The sequence below is a fragment of the Protomyctophum parallelum genome (genome assembly GCF_964188405.1).
Source record: "Protomyctophum parallelum genome assembly, chromosome: 6".
NCBI lineage: Eukaryota > Metazoa > Chordata > Actinopteri > Myctophiformes > Myctophidae > Protomyctophum > Protomyctophum parallelum.
The window spans coordinates 29,201,811-29,219,670 of NC_139701.1; the positions used below are offsets into that span (position 1 = coordinate 29,201,811).

The 17,860-nt window shown below is 43.0% G+C and overlaps 2 protein-coding genes across 2 annotated transcripts in view; one reads left to right on the forward strand and one right to left on the reverse strand.

Moving 5' to 3' along the window:
* The window catches only part of lurap1 (leucine rich adaptor protein 1), a 435,521-nt gene that overhangs the window by 97,279 nt on the left and 320,382 nt on the right, over positions 1 to 17,860 (reverse strand). The window lies entirely within an intron of this gene.
* The window catches only part of raver2 (ribonucleoprotein, PTB-binding 2), a gene marked incomplete at its 5' end in the record, with an annotated part of 102,839 nt that overhangs the window by 34,755 nt on the left and 50,224 nt on the right, over positions 1 to 17,860 (forward strand). The window contains 2 exons of the mRNA XM_083766594.1: positions 1,813 to 2,120; positions 5,142 to 5,306. Of these exons, the coding sequence (XP_083622720.1) occupies positions 1,813 to 2,120; positions 5,142 to 5,306 (473 nt within the window). The remainder of the gene's footprint in view (positions 1 to 1,812; positions 2,121 to 5,141; positions 5,307 to 17,860) is intronic.

The following is a 17,860-nucleotide window of genomic DNA, read 5'->3' on the forward strand; positions in this document are numbered from 1 at the left end:
CTGCCGTCACCCAGGCGGATGCGTGCGTGCATATTTTACTATTTTGATATGAGGCTATTTTGCAAGGAATACACGTATACCTTAAGATTCTGACTTGCCCTTTGGTACTGTATGCCTTGGGCACAAAACATTTGAAAACCATGGAGGTTGCTCTTAAACAAAAATGCTGCTGGGTTGTAGGCCATTTGAAAACAACAATGGTGTTGTCATTGTGGTATATGTTAATGTTAAAATACATTACACAAATAAATGCATTTCAGATACAAACACATTACTGTGAAAAATTCAAGTGAAATATTATATCAAATATTATTTTGTAAATAAATGACACATTCAATTTTTCACACTGTCTAGAGGGCATGTTTTCAGCTAAAGACTGGACTTTCTGGCTGGAAACAGCCGGCAGAGCTGATTATACATGACACTGAGTCACAGCCCATAGGCTATTCAAATGGCCCAATCAGCACTTCAGACACTGTACACACATTGTCATCCGTAACAATGCACTTACAGCAACCATGCACGTTTCCACTTTGCAGAGAGAGGATTTGGGTGAAATTATAAAACAATTGTCCTGTTGCTTTTTCATGGCCTGCAGCCAAAGGTTCAGTTCAGACATCAGCAGCGAGGACTGTTCATTTATTGTGCACATAGAATCTGAGATGGCGTTTTATGTCATTAGATGGTGTATTGCTTGAGGCTTGCCTCTGTGTAAAGCCACTTTATTAATATAGTAAGAACCAAAGCGTGTGATTTTGTCCTTTTTCTTTTCACCCCTTCTTTATTCTCTCTCTCTATCTATCACTTGCTTGCTCACTCTAAACTTGGTTTACTGCCATCTAAGCTGTTTGCTTATAATCTGCATGTTTTGTTTTTCTTTTGAGATGAGTGTTCAATGCTCTTCAAACTGAGACATACAATTCACACAGTACTAACAAACACTAGAGAACGCACGCACCCACCCATGCACGCACGCACATGCATACACATGCCAAACCCCCACACGCACGCGCACGCACGCACGCACGCACACACACACACACACACACACACACACACACACACACACACACACACACACACACACGCACGATGTATAGTCGATGTATAGACGAATTCACAGAGGGGTGCCCTGGGCGCGGCCATTACTGAGGTGTAATGTGTAATCCATGGAGCAGGTGCTCTGTAGGCCAGGTGTAGCTAATCAGTGCTGCTGCGCTTAATGGTACACCTCAGTAATGGCCGCACCCAGGCAACCCTCTGTGAATTTGTCTATAGTAACAGACTCTCTGTCACTCCCATTCTGCCTCCTGCAAAATGTGTGCATGTGTATTGTGTTTGTGTCACACTCACATTGGATTCCCTCGATCCAGTGCCTCCCTATATTTAGCTAATTTGTTGTATTTCTCTCTGTGTATCTCTGTCTGTCTGTCTGTCTGTCTGTCTGTCTGTCTGTCTGTCTGTCTGTCTGTCTGTCTGTCTGTCTGTCTGTCTGTCTGTCTGTCTGTCTGTCTGTCTGTGACTGAAATGCATGTCTTTATGATTGTCTTTGACTGTGCTCTCCACGTTCTGTCTCCTCCTGTCTCACACTTGCATTTGTTTTTATCTGTTCTCTGTGACTTGCCGTCTTTGTATATCTGTTCTAAATGTTTCTTTATGTATGTCTAATTGTCGATCCATTTCCTTCTGTCTTTTCCCTCATCTCTTTCCTTGTCGTCTGTCTGTCTGTCTGCCTACCCGTCTGTCTGTCTGTTGGTTTGTGCGTATCTCCGTCTTGTCTTTTCCCTGTATCCACTCCGTCACGTCATCTAGCCTTTGTGACTTTGCTGAACGGGGACCAGGCTCAGGATGCCATCCGCTCCCTCCATCACAGCACTGTTCGGGGACGCTCCATCACGGTCACCCTGCAGCCCACCGACTCCCTGCTGTGTGTCACCAACCTACCCCACACGTTTACTGCGCAGCAGTTTGAGGAGCTGGTGCGCACCTACGGCAACATCGAGCGCTCCTTCCTGGTGTACAGCGAGCTCAGCGGCCACTCCAAGGGATATGGCTTCGTTGAATACATGAAGAAGGACTCTGCGTCCCGCGCACGCTCAGAGCTGCTGGGGCGGCCACAGGTACGGCAGCACAGTGGTTCTCAAGCATTTTCATGCCGAGGACGTCAAATATGGAATGTCAAATTGATATGTTTTGGTCCACGGACACCCTAAATACTGTATGCCAGAGACCCCCATAAAGCCTCAGTTATACAGCACACCACCTACTGTAGTACAAATCAGGCATAAGAGGGGACATTATATCAACATTGTTTAATAATAGCTGAGCTTGTAGACTAGCTATTTTTGAATGGCTGAAAAACAAAATAGCGCTTGTGTTTAAGTGTTTAAACTGTTCCTGATTTAGCCAGAGCGATTTAGCCAGAGCGACTTACAAGCATGATGAGATTAAACTCGGATAAATAGATTGGATAAACAGAGTAAACAAGAACCCTAGTCAAATAAGGTAAATAATTGCATATAGTGCAGAGAGAACATTTGAGTGCCTCAGAGAAACTAGGATTCCATAGCATCTAACTAAATAGCATTATGTACAATGACATACAATTCACACAGTACTAACAAACACTAGAGAACGCACGCACCCACCCATGCACGCACGCACATGCATACACATGCCAAACCCCCACACGCACGCGCACGCACGCACGCACGCACGCACGCACGCACGCACGCACGCACGCACGCACACACACACACACACGCACGATGTATAGACGATGTATAGACGAATTCACAGAGGGGTGCCCTGGGCGCGGCCATTACTGAGGTGTAATGTGTAATCCATGGAGCAGGTGCTCTGTAGGCCAGGTGTAGCTAATCAGTGCTGCTGCGCTTAATGGTACACCTCAGTAATGGCCGCGCCCAGGGCACCCCTCTGTGAATTCGTCTATACATCGTACATCGTACATACATCGGATACAATTTAATATATAATTTAATACAATTTAGGTATATTTTTGTTGTTGTAATGCTATGCTAATATGACGTTTATGTGAACAACAACACTCTTGAAAACACAATATTGCATTGTGGGCTTGAGCTGACAGGCCCTTTTGACCAAGATGCCAAAAATAGTTATTTTATACTTAAATTAAATATTATTTAGGGGCATGTCATGTGATCTACCTGCACAGCCTTTGTGATCTTTTGGGCACCCTGTGCTAGAGGGTAAGGTGGAGTCTGAAGAAATTAGATTAGATCTTCAGATTATGGCGTAAAATTGGGAGTGAGTCTGCCGTTCTGACTGGAAAGTGGAATGGGGAGTTCATTCCACAGTTTGGAGGCCAGGAGAAGAGTCTAGGATGTGTGGAACGCTGGGGTATTTTATTGAACGGGAGGGGTTCGGAGGATTGGATCAGGCCAGGCCTTGAAGGTATAATTATATGCTATCGTTCATGTACATGTAATGTAAGTATAACCAAACAGACACTATAGTCCCGTTGGTATGTACACTCCCAAGTAGTCCACTCCCAAGTAGGGATGGGTATCGTTAGGATTTTTTCGAGACCGGTACCGATTCCGGGTCTGCTTATCGATTCTGGTTCTTAACGGTTCCCTATTTCGGTTCCAAAATGGTATAAAATAACTTAAATAAGAGGTCAAATGTTTATTTAACAAAAAAGCTCAATGTCAATTTGAGTATATATATAATGTACAATGAATAGTGTAACATCCTCTCCTTTATTGAGCCATTTGTGGATAATATAGTGATTATTTTAAATATAATATATCTATTCTGTATTTACCCAGGGCAATAGTGTTGTAGGCTACTTCTCTTACTACTAACTACTGACAATGACAAATAAAAGCATGTCTGAGATCTGAGAGCAACACACACACACACACACACACACACACACACACACACACACACACACACACACACACACACACACACACACACACACACACACACACACACACACACAAATTAGCATCGCTAATGGGGGGGGGGCATCTCCAGCCGATAGGTGAGAACGGTGGTGGGTTGATATTGATTCAATGCTGTGCAGCGCACATGCATGATCATGCAGTGAGGCAACTCAAGCCCACCACACACCGGCTGCGTCCGCCGCGCGGCGCCGCGCGTCGGACACAGCCGCCTCCATTATTTTCAATGAACCTAACGCACACCGGCTCCGTCCGCCGCGCCGCGGCGCCTGGCGCGCCGATAGAACCCAGTTCTATTTTCCAGGCGGCGCCGCGCGGCTTCGCGCAGACGGTGTGTGTCGGGCTTTAGGCAGCAGAGCACAAGACTCCTGTCCCCTCTCTTAAAAGTTGCCTCGCATAAACTTCACTTGAAAATTACGTTTAAGAAACTTTAATAATGATGTTGCTTCAATGCTTCTCTGCACCGTGCGTCTCTCTGTCTCCACTCCTCGACAACTCCATGCACAACGCGTCGCTGATGCAACGCGGTGTAGGCTTGTAGATCAGCTCTGTTCCCTGCGCTTCTATTAAAAGGGTAGAAAATAAATAAATAGCGTGTGACCGCGTGTCTGTGAGAACCGATAGAGAGAACCGAAATTGAATTATTGTAATGGGTACCCGGTACCCAGGCACGTTCGGTTCGGTACATACTTGGTCCCGAGTTTCGGGACCCACCCCTACTCCCAATACAAGCCCTACCTTACAAGTCACTAAGGATTAGAAAAACTTTAATGTGCTGTAAAGTTTGACAATGCCTTACAACAAGTGTTGTTTATTTGGCCCAATATAAAAGACAGCTATGTCAAGACTCAAGGCTTGACAGAGGTGAGGAAAGAGAACAATTACGGTAATTCATTTGACATGATTTGATTTTATCAATTAATTTAACTGATGTATCATAATCAACAAATTGATTAGCCTTATTAACCACTTAAGCCATATTGTATACTTTCATTACTTTGTCATACAAAGGTGTCAAAGATCTTGCCAATCTACAAGCTCTCAACCCTACTGTATTTTAAAAAGGGAGAGAGGCAGAATCTTAAATAACAAAATGTTCAAATGTTCAAATCGTATTGTATTATTCGATTGGTTGGATTAAATGTTGCACCCCATAAAGGAAACGTATGTATGTAATGGTGTCCACAGGGCGAGAGGTCACTGATGGTGCAGTGGATGGACGTGAACCAGCTGACCCAGGAGCAGCATCTCCATTCTAGGTGTGTGTGTGTGGACAGGCTGCCTCTGGACCTCTTTGATTCTGAAGAACTGACCCAGCTCTTCTCTGACACATACAAGCCTGTCTTCTGCCAGGTGAGGATTTGTGCATTATGTTAGTGTGCGTGCGTGCGTGCGTGCGTGCGTGTGTGCGTGCGTGCGTGCGTGCTTACTGAGAATAAGGTTCGAAAAAAGTTTATGGTTAGGGATAGATTTACTGAGGTTTCGTTTAGGAATACCAGGCTGAGCAGTTCCACTGGCTGTATGCCCGGGGTGACTGTGTTTACACTCACACACGCACACGCGCGCATGCATGCACGCACACACACACACACACACACACACACACACACACTGCACTGTTCCGCTCTATTTTTCGCTGCACCAAGCAGGGCCAGACTGGTTGAGTCAGACACACACTGATTGATGAATTTGTAGCATTGGTCAGCTGGTCAGACCACTACAGAAAATTCCATATGAAACATTTGAATATAGCATTTGGTCGTGTGGTGAACTGTACAAATTAACTTCTTTCTCATTATGTGAAAGTAACTGTAACAGTATCAGTTAACTTATTAACGTTCTGACTTTTAAGGAGTGAAGCAATGCGTGCCAAGTTGGCAAGTTTCGTTTATAATTATATACATATAACTCGCACTGTTTGCTTGAAGATCTGTCCGTGCAGAGACCTGCCTGTCAAAATGAACTGCTCTATAAGCTCTTGTATAACTTGATCTGTGCAGGCTATGATGACGTATTTCGATATTTCCTGTTGCCTTATATGGTGTGGAATGGGCGTGGATGTTCCATCAAACCAGGCACCAGGCGAATCGCTTTGGAAAGAGGCGGAAAGGGTACACCGGGCGATCCGCACAAATGAAGTGATTACTGAATAACACAGGAAATTGCCGCAGCTTGATCGGACGGATAAATACGATATCATTACGCATCTCCTTTACACCTGGGCGTACATTTTCGTTGTGAAAGAGGACCACTGTAATGAATTGCCCACAATTGCCCCACGTTTCCCATACAGTACAACCATGCTTTTTTCACAGAAATATATTCAGGGACATATGTTTTCTTTATTTAATTTTCTAATTTATATTTTTATTTCATTTCATCTGTCACAGTCGGTTCTGCCTATATATATTGCACCTTAATCCATTATATTCATCCTCCCCCTCCCCATCACTCACTCGCATCTGCCATCTACTGTATACTCCAATTTTAGCTCCACCCCTCTGGCCTGCTCCCACACAGAAATCAATACACGTACATCATCTGGGTCCCTTGATGCTTTGTGGGCGCTTAGCTCATGTTGCAACACTGTTGCAGAGCCAGCAGGTGTTGACCTATGGTTCAGCATTTCGTGAGCGTGTGTGTGTGTGTGTGTGTGTGTGTGTGTGTGTGTGTGTCTGTGTGTGTGTGTGTGTGTGTGTGTGTGTGTGTGTGTGTGTGTGTGTGTGTGCGTCAGTGCGTGTGCACATGCACGTACGCATGTGTGCGTGACTACACATGAATTGGTTCGTAACATACTAGAATTTCGGTAGAGTTACGTTGCAGCGCAATATGGGAAGAAGGAAATTGCGGGAGTTGACAGACTCCACTTCATGTTTCAGCTGTGTTTTTAAATTCAGTATTGTGCCCTGCACATGTAGTAACGGATGGGTTATTATTATTATTATGTGTTGTTGACAGATTCTTTTCTGTTTAAGGCTATTAAAGTAGCCTAGACCGCAACTCCACCTTATATATCCTCCCTTGAACCGTGAGAACCCTAAAGTCTATCAAGACAACCCCAAAAGTAATCTCTAGTGAGACTAGAGATGTGGCAAAAGACCTTTTAGAAATTTGACACAAGAAACCGTTTAAAACAATCAGAGTTTTAGTGAAGTCTTCAAGGTTCACAAGCGTACAAAAAATTAAAAGATGTAGGAGAGAGAATTCTCCTAAGTGCTCTGAACAATGTCACATCCTTTTGCAAACATATATATACACAACAACATGTCATAGATTCAGAATTCAGCTGTCATCTTTCAATAGGTTGAGAGGTCCCATCAGAGTAAGGTGTCATCAAGCTGTCATGAGCGTCCGATAGTCTGAATCCTGTTTTTGACTTTAATCACGTTCTGTGATTAGGATTCTGTTGATGACTCTTTATCTCATGGGGTGAGAGAGTAGTCGGTGCCTCATCTTTAAAGGGCAAAGTTGTTTGTCATGTTGTTTTCCATTTAATCCTATTTCCCTTTGGTACAATGGTCAATCTGGAGTGGGCGACAGCTGATAATGGAATTAATACTGATATAAATATTGATATGACATCACTGGGTGACAGGGCAGTCCTGTGCACCAGATACAAGAAGATTTAGAAGGTCTTTGTGAGTGGTGCAACCACTCCTACAACCAGCAATGTCCGTGTACCTACCTGTTTGTATCAGTGGTCATGAGCACGAGTGGTGTGCGCATGCGTGAAATTGGAACACGGGGTAATGCTGCGTGCGTGCATTTATTAATACCAGTAGGGGGTGCCATAAACAGAGAGAGGGGTAGTGCTGAGAGAGAGAGAGAGAGAGAGAGAGAGAGAGAGAGGGGAGTTGCACCACTCGGTTCACACAGGTGTGATTTTTTAACATAGTAATAAGATGTGAACATAGAATATGAAACAATTAAATCATCAATAAGAAAATACCCAACAGTTGTTAACTTGTTTTGTATTATTTTGATTAGTGATGCTGAAATCAAACTACACATGCACGCGCGCATGAGTCCGTGGTGGGACTGGGACATAAAGAATGCGAGGAAGAACTTGGCAGCCAACTGCGCGTTTTGAGGCGATGAGAGGTGGTGTGTGTGTGTGTGTGGCTGGCTGGCCAGCCATTTCAGCTGTGTTTTTAAACCCAGTATTGTGGCCGTCACATGCAGTAACGGATGGCTACACATCGTAGATGACCATTGTTCCGCGGGTGGTGTTGAGGATTGGCGATCAGCGCGACATGAGGAGATAGATCTGGAACGACGCGGGGGGTAAGTCGGTGACGTCACTGCCGTGTGAGTGCAGTGGGTAGGACGGCGGTGCAGTGTTGAGGGCGGGTTTGGCATGACGTAGCTGTTGACTTTGGGTCCCTTATCCGTGTTTACGCACAACTTTAGCTATGCATATATAGATAGCACCAAAACTGATAAAACCACACAATCAATCATAATTCAACAGTAACAAAATGATAAATACAATTAAAAATATGGCACTGAGCCATATGGGTTCTGAGCCCATGTGCTCTGCGCTCTAACCATTCAGCTAATACTACATTCACACGGGCAGATACAAAGATACAGTCTACCATTAATTTTCAATGGAAGCCAGCGACATGAAGCTACACAGATACATGCAATGTTTGTAGCTGCAGCTACAAAGCTACAGAAACGTTGAGCTATTTTCAACTTCTATATAAAGATACAAAGCTACGTATGTATACGCTGTGTAGCTTCATATCTGCATCTGCCAGTGTGAAGTTGTGAACGCAGCTTCACGGGTTACTCCACTACAGTATGACTGCTTTTAATGTTTGTACACTATAACTGCTTTTAATGTTCTTCTTTCGGTTACATTTAATTTCTTATTTCGATCGAACAAATAACACAAATTCGAATTAGCTAGTTGCCCGGTTGAGATAACATACTATTCCACCAGGTAAAACCTATATAGAAGGTGGTTGCATTGTGCGTCATACTCACTCCTGATGGATCTGAAGGGCACTTTAATAAATCCTGCTGATGTACCGTCAATCTATTACCTCCGCGGAGGCCACTGAACACTGGCCACGTGCCACACTCATCGCCTGCACAGTGCACTTAACCTGCACCCCCGTGCACCCCCTCACCATGCCATAGAATTACAGCACGGTCCAATCCTCTGTGTTCATTTATCTCTTGACTGTAAAAAATGACCAATTGGTACAATCTCAGGGTTGAATTTACATTGAAGATTTCACAGTGCTTCCGTGAAGGGCCCTTCCCCGGCAGTGTTTAAGTGTGAGTCAGCCCATGAGAGGTGCATGGAGGCGGAGCTGACCATGACGAATGTCAGCTGTAATGGGGTGGGTGAGAAACCTACATGTAGGAAGTGGATGATAAGAGGAGGAGAGTTTTTCAAATGTCAGATCTATTAGAGGGATGGATGGATGGATGGATGGATGGAGAGAATGTCAGCCCTAATAGTGGAATTGAGCGGGGGATGGAGAGATGAAGTGATACAACAAAGGGATGGAGTGAGATGTTAGGTGATTAATGTCATAATTGGAAATTCTATTCTATCAATGTCATGATGGGCATTACGCTGCATATTTGATGATTGAGGATTGATGGTGTTATGGGTGCCAGCTGTGTCACTGGTCAGCTGACTCGGCACAACATGTATGGTATCTAGGTGCATGTGTGTGTACTTCAGTGTCTGATGAACAGCCGATGGTCTAAGACTCTAAGGAACCTAAAGAAAGCTTTTAAAGCTTTGGAGCATGATCCAGTGTGCGGTTAAATTACATTTCTTTATGGAGTGAGATGTTCACAACCAAATTTAGTGACAGCCGGTAATAACACAAGTACGTTAGCTAAGTACAGAAGAATGATAGCACTGTCTAAGTACTGTCTAGAATGATAGCACAGTGACTGATGGAATATTTTGGAACTGTGTTGGGAAATTGGGATAGATGGAAAGTTGTAGGGAGAGACAGACTGATGAATGAATGAAGGAAGGTGAAATGAGGGAGAGAATGCCAGCCACATTAGATCAAAGGCTTAGTGTCTGCCTCAAAAGAGACGGAGGTCCTTGTACAGCATCTTCATGTCCATGTATTTTTTCGGTGTAGCGGGAAACCAAATTCTAGCAAGCACACCTTTCTCACTGGTACAAACATTTTGTGTAAAAAAAACAACAAGAATCCTATATTTTACCACTTAAACCCTATTATATATTATGTTTTGTTAACAGGTTAAGGGACAATTTACGGCCGTCTTTTAGGCTAGACTGCCTAAGTTTAAAGTTACCTTTGAACAGCCACTGCACCGACCGCTAAGTTGCTTGTCATGAAAATCCACTTTAAAACGGTATAATCGATTGTTGTAATGTTGAAAAATATTCCAAAGTGCCGATCACAACAACAGAGCGGAGCAGGAAGCGCTCCGCTCCGTTCCACCCCCTCCATTGTAATGAATAGGGACTCAGGTCCCCCAGGGGTCTATATTATGCCCCTGCTTTTCTCCCTCTGCAACAAATTTCTTCACCAAAAATAGCCGATATGACACGTTCACCCTAAAATACTACTGTGTAGTATACACCTGTGTAGGGTATACTGTATACAGTTCATATACTGTATATGTGTGTTTATAGGGGAAATTACCTTTGTTTACTATCGCTCAACCACCCATTAAAAACTTGATTCAGAGGATTCGCCTTTTCGATTACTGTATACTGTATGTAATATATAACGGTGATAGAAGGAAAGTCTATCAGATTTGCTGGAAATTTTATTTACCAAGTACAGTGCAACTCAGGTCTTGTTTTTAAAGGTGTCTAAGTGGTTAACACTGCTACAGTACACCATGGCAGTCATAGCCTCGCAGTGAATCTGCCAGTCGCAAAACTTTAATTGCCTTCGGCATATCCCACACAGTGTGTGTGATATTAGTATGGCCAATCTAGGCTAGTTAAGTCAAGCCCTAGGCCTATGCCTAGATATAATTAATTTTAAGAGTATTTGAATTGGTCAAATCAGAAATAGAATTAATGTACAATAACATCTTTCATAAAACTCAAATGGTCTCATATATTTCATAAAAGCAATGGTTAAAGGAACATGATGTTTAGAATGATTATACTGATTTTGCATATTCTATTGTGCTAGTAATTTAGGAAAACAGAGCGCTAGTGTGGGCGCCCTTTTCACACCGCTTCACAAATCGCAAATGAATTGGGACTTGGCCTGAAAAATTATTTCAGTTGTGAGAAATCTATTTATTTATTTTTGCTTCCATGTCTGTGTACAGCTGATTAAAGACTTTGAAAGCATAAGGTTTATTGTAAGACATATGGTTGACACAATTCTAGGCTTCCTTCACTGAGCATCAAATCTGAATTCTGAAGTCTTATTCTATGAAGAGGACTTGTAAGGCCATTTTCTTTGTTGTGCACATAGCTCATTCATGTTCCGCAGTGTTTAGTAACATTCAAATTCAATTAATTTCCATTCAATATAAACCCTAATATATACTTGGTACCTGTGTCGCGCACCAGATCTACAAGGTCACAAACGAATCACACCGTGACTCATTATGAGCTAGTAGATCATCTATTTCTGAACCACAGCCAAGTATAAATCAGGCTTGAAAACGCTTGACAACCATGATTCTCTCTCTCTCTCTCTCTCTCTCTCTCTCTCTCTCCCTCTCTGTCATCCCTCTCTATCACACAGTCTTATGCTATCCACTGACAAGTGTACTCTACTCTAGTATGGATCTCACTGTCAGGACTTTCCCTCTGTAGACAGTTGTGACATACAGTACTGTAGCAGTCATGACCTCAGCACTCTGTTCAGGCCAATGATGCTGCATCAACACACACACACACACACACACACACACACACACACACACACACACACACACACACACACACACACACACACACACACACACACACACACACTCACACTCTCTCACACACACACACACACACACACACACACACACACACACACACACACACACACGCGCACACACACACACACACACACACACACACACACACACACACACACACAGGGTTTCAGTGGGTTTGTGTGTGCCACTGTGATTCAGTCTCTGCTCGCATGGGCATCAAGCATATAGGTCAGGAGCTGTCACTCTCCCTCACATGCACATGCGCACACACGCACGGACGCAAGCACTAATGCAAGCACGCACACATGCACACACACACGCACACACACACACACGCACACACACACACACACACACACACACACACACACACACACACACACACACACATGCACACACACACACACACACACACACACACACACACACACACACACACACACACACACACACACACACACACACACACACACACACTAAGGCTGTCCCCGAACATTCAGGGTTCGAACCTTCGCTCCTTAGGGTTGGCACTCGAGTTTTTTCCTTTTTTAACTCGAAAATATTTCTCGGCGAGAATGCGATATGCATAATAAGAGTACTATGTTCATGTTGTGTTTACATGCTACATGTTTAGATGTTATTAATAATCAGGGGGGCATACAACCGGTGCGCCAGTGCGCATACGTCGTCAAAATGTTTTCTGCGTGTAGATCAAAGGCATGCAAGGCGCATTTGCGCACCAACAGCTGAGACAGTTCAGAAATCTGAAGGAACTCAAATGTGATGTTAATGTCCTGTAAGTAGACTTAGAAATAAAACTAGTGTTGACTAATCATTACATGTGGCTCTTATTTTGAAGAGGAAGTTATGCACAGGAAGTCTGTCTCAGTTGTAAACAAGCTACTATGACACTTTCCCAAAGTTGCGTGCTCCCCCCCCCCCCCCCCCCCACACACACACACACAGACGTGCATATTTCTTCTTTTACTGTAGGTCAAGAACCAAATCTCCTCAGGGATAAACCGTGATGTGACTGTCTAGCTACAACTGTATGTCAGCCTCTTTGTCACTCCATATTTCAATTCCACAGCAAAATGTTCAGCATTTTATAATACTGTGTAGCACATTGTGATGCAGCTACTGCATCATTCAAATACAAAAGAAAAAAGGTTGAATGACTTGGACTAGGACTCCTCTGTTGTGACTCTTGATTTACTAGCATTTAATTGATTTTAGATTCAATTTGAGTTGAGACTTGAAAAATGAAGTGAATGATAAGATTTGACCTGATGAAGCAATGGCGTATACCGGTATGTCATTTTTGCCTACAAGGCTGCTGGGTCGCAAGCCAAAATTCAGTGTGAATGAATGAATGAAATATTTATTTTCGTGTCATGCCACTTTGGCCCATCCCATATGGGATTATATGACACATTTCACAGAGTACACTGAATACAACTGACACTACAGTCCTTCCTGTTCGTATATTTGTACATTATTCGAACAAAAAATAAAATAAAACGAAAATAAACATAACAAGGCCATGTAAATGGCCCTCCTCCTCATTGACCAGGCCTTTTCAAGGAATGAGGCAAATGAAAAGGTGTACTTTTGAAACAGGCGCTTCAGTCTCTCGAAGTCCTCCAACCATACAAATTCATGGTTTGGGTCTATCTTATTAAAAAGTCTCTCCCTAATGGAGTTGTAGAATGGACAATAAAAAACAAAATGCATTTCATTTTCGATTTGCTTTAGATCACACAGACTACATAGTCTATCCTCCTCCACCATGCCTACATATCTACCTATCTCAATATGCAGACCAAGTATGCCAGCTCTAATTTGGGTGTGAGTTGAAAATAAAGTTAGAGTATCATATCATATCATCCATATATCCATCATCTCAGCTCAGCAACTGAATCAACTCAATACTGAGACATTATTGTTGAGACATTGAGACATTATTCACTAGACTTGTGTTTGTGTTCTAATTACTGTACTGCCTGGTGGTTGTTTACTCACTCTCCCCCTTGTTTGCCTCCCATTGCCGTGAATCATAAGCACATTTCTTTCCCAGGGTTACGGTGAGGTTGATTCTATCTCTGTGGCTACGATGCCTGGAGGACTGAATGGAGACTTGATTGGTTTGGTTCTCAGGCGATTATGACAACAATTTGCAGGTGGAATTTGCAACTCTTACAGGAAGTGTTGTTTGTGTGGGTGCTTCCAACAGGAGTTTGCCTTTGTAGTACAGTATATGGTGCATATAGATATTTATGTGTGTGTGTGTGTGTGTGTGTGTGTGTGTGTGTGTGTGTGTGTGTGTGTGTGTGTGTGTGTGTGTGTGTGTGTGTGTGTGTGTGTGTGTGTGTGTGTGTGTGTGTGTGTGTGTGTGTGTGCTCGTGCGTGAGTGAGTGTGTGCATGCCTGCAAATTTTACATGTATGAATTTGTATGAGCTGTCTCTCAAAGCTGAGCCTGCCATGTCAAGGGGCTTAGATACTCCCCACACACTCTCTCATAGATTTAATATATAGCTTCATAGACTTGTTTGACAGCAATATCGTCAGTGTATGTTGGATTCAATGTGTATTTTCAGACATTTAACCACTTAAGTATTAGGGTTGAATGCCAATTTATTTCTGAATTTGTAGAAAAAAACATCTGAAATTCAATAAACAGTAACGTTAAAATGGTTGAAATGGAGATTGAAGATTTCTGCCTCTCAGCAAATATACCGTATCCTTGTGGGTGGAATGTGGTTGGATGGTGGACGGTGGACAAACATACTGTAAAGTCAGGATTAGATTGGACTGTGGGCATCACAAACAGAATTGATTGACCAAGCTTTGTGTGCTTTCGTGTTCTGGTCAGTGCTACGCAGCCTGACCATCGAGTTTACTACAATTCCTCAAGCTGTCTGTAGTAACTGTAGTAGTACAGATGGTCATGTGCACAACTGTACCACTAGTAGTGCACAAGTACAAGTACACTAGTAGTAGTACAATACCACTTCAGTTAATTTGAATTTCACTTCCTGCAATCTTGCTTGCTACCAGCTGTATTGAATGTGCAAATGACAATAATGAACAATGAACATTGCATTTTAATACCATGCACTGAACTACTCAGCTACTGTTTTTATCAGGGTTATTTATTTCACAAAGACAAACAAATGCCTTATGTATAATTTAATTGAATACACATAAATAAACCATAGCACGGTGGAACACCCATTCAAGAGCAAAATGTATTTCCTACCGCAGACATTTTAGTAAACACAGCTTATAGTGTTGCTTCTGGAAGCAAGAAAAGGCGGGGAAATATCACAAGGTGGCTTCTGTCAGTAGGACTGAAACGGCTATCTTCAATAGCATGTTCTGTCAGTAGGACTGAAACGGCTATCTTCAATAGCATGCGCAGAGCGACGTGAAACGGATGACATTTCCCTTCAAAGACTTATACAGTATCAGTGGAAAGAAAATGGGTGAAAGGGATGAAAGGGTCTTTCATCAAACTTTTTTGACACACGCACGGACGCACGCACGCACGCACGCGCGAGTGCATCACGCACGCACACAGGGTTTTGATGGTTTTAATCTCTTTTTATTTATTTGTATTTATTTATTTTCGTTACACTGCAGTGTGGTTACCAGTCTCTGCCCACTTGCAGTGCAGTCTCATTTATCATGCACATTCAGAAATAATGATTAGCGTGTTTGTATTTTGTCATGCGTGTTTCTTCCTGGCTCATTTCCTCACAGTCCCACCCCCTCTCTGTACAGGGCATCGCCACGCTCACTCACTGATGGTTCTTACAAATTACAATATTTCACTGTGTACCCCAATTCCTCCCTTCTCTTTATCACCCCACCCATTACTCCCACTTTCTCTCTCTCTCTCTCTCTCTCTCTCTCTCTCTCTCTCTCTCTCTCTCTCAGTTTCTTCTACTGTCAGTGGTAGATTGGTTGTGTTCTGTTTATTTGCATGCATTCTGCTTAATGTATGCCCATGATGAAGGCCTATCGACCCACTCCTCTCAGCAGCCATCCATTTACAGTAGCTCACTCCTTCCACTCTCCCTCCCCACATGTCACACACTCCCCACCGCTCCTCTCTGTCTGTCACACACTCCCCACCTCTCAACTCTGTCTGTCCGTCCGTCCGTCCGTCTGTCTGTCTGTCCGTCCACATTGATAGCTGAGAACAACCTCAGCAGATGAACGAGAGGATGGTAGGAGGGAAGGGGTTGGATTGAGCTCCTTATGCTGCTACTGAATGTGTTTGTCTTTGATGATTATATACAAGCCACAAGGTAATGCATACCGGCAAGTAGAAATGCATTAAGGAAATTAAGGAAATTATTAATGCTACTAGCAGAAACAAAGCATAATGTTTTCATGTATTCTGTATTTGGATTGAACGTGAAAGGGCAGGGGTTGCATTCTCAGCTATAGACATCAACAAAGCCTCTGGGTTATACTGTACCAGATAGGAAAACCTATATTCACATAATTTAATTGCACTAGGCAAGATCCATGTTATTGGAGCGTCAGATGTTAGAATTCCATGTCAAGATACTTAAAATAGCCTCACAAAGATGATCACTTCCACTCTGTCAGGCCCTGACAGAGTGGCGTTATTTTATTCATGTGTTTAAAATGAATTCATTCATTATTATGCCCACATACAGTACCAGTATGGCAGGTGTTTTTTTGTATTTTTTTTTAGACAAAAGTCATCACCTTTGAACTATAAACTACCTATAAACTAGTAGCCCATTTTGCCAATCCATTACCCATTAGCTAAAAGCTATTAACCGGCATGCATTATTTAGCTTATCTTAACTATAGCCACTGGTAGAACTGTTGACACTCCAATGAAACTTGCCTTCAGCAGGAATGCTACTAGGTACAGTACAACATATACCCACAATAAATCTCAATAAAGCTATATATATAGTTATAGCTATATATAATAGAAAAATGAAAAATCCAAGGGCCTTCTGTTGCTCATTGGAATGAGACCCATTGAGGTCAAATTTCGTATTCTTGTATTAGATTTTTGTTATTTTAGAAAACAAAATTATAATCTTTGGCTATAATGACATGCCCAAAATAGGGGCACCAGGTATATAATTAGATTTCTTAGGGCATTTTGTTTGTGGACACCTCGACACAAAGCCGTGGCTATGAATCGAGGATTTGTATCAGTTCAGCTCCAAAACAGAAGAGCATGTAACATTTGATCAAGTGGAGATGAGGCTTTCCCTGTCGCTGTTGGACTAAAGAGCTGAGCCAAGCTGTTTTATCTGTCATCACACACACACACACACGCACGCACGCACGCACGCACGCACGCACGCACGCACACACACACACACACACACACACACTAAGGCTGTCCCCGAACATTCAGGGTTCGAACCTTCGCTCCTTAGGGTTGGCACTCGAGTTTTTTCCTTTTTTAACTTGAAAATATTTCTCGGCGAGAATGCGATATGCATAATAAGAGTACTATGTTCATGTTGTGTTTACATGCTACATGTTTAGATGTTATTAATAATCAGGGGGGCATACAACCGGTGCGCCAGTGGGCATACATCGTCAAAATGTTTTCTGCGTGTAGATCAAAGGCATGCAAGGCGCATTTGCGCACCAACAGCTGAGACAGTTCAGAAATCTGAAGGAACTCAAATGTGATGTTAATGTCCTGTAAGTAGACTTAGAAATAAAACTAGTGTTGACTAATCATTACATGTGGCTCTTATTTTGAAGAGGAAGTTATGCACAGGAAGTCTGTCTCAGTTGTAAACAAGCTACTATGACACTTTCCCAAAGTTACGTGCTCCCCCCCCCCCCCCCCCCCCCCCCCCCCACACACACACACACACACACACACACACACACACACACACACACACAGACGTGCATATTTCTTCTTTTACTGTAGGTCAAGAACCAAATCTCCTCAGGGATAAACCGTGATGTGACTGTC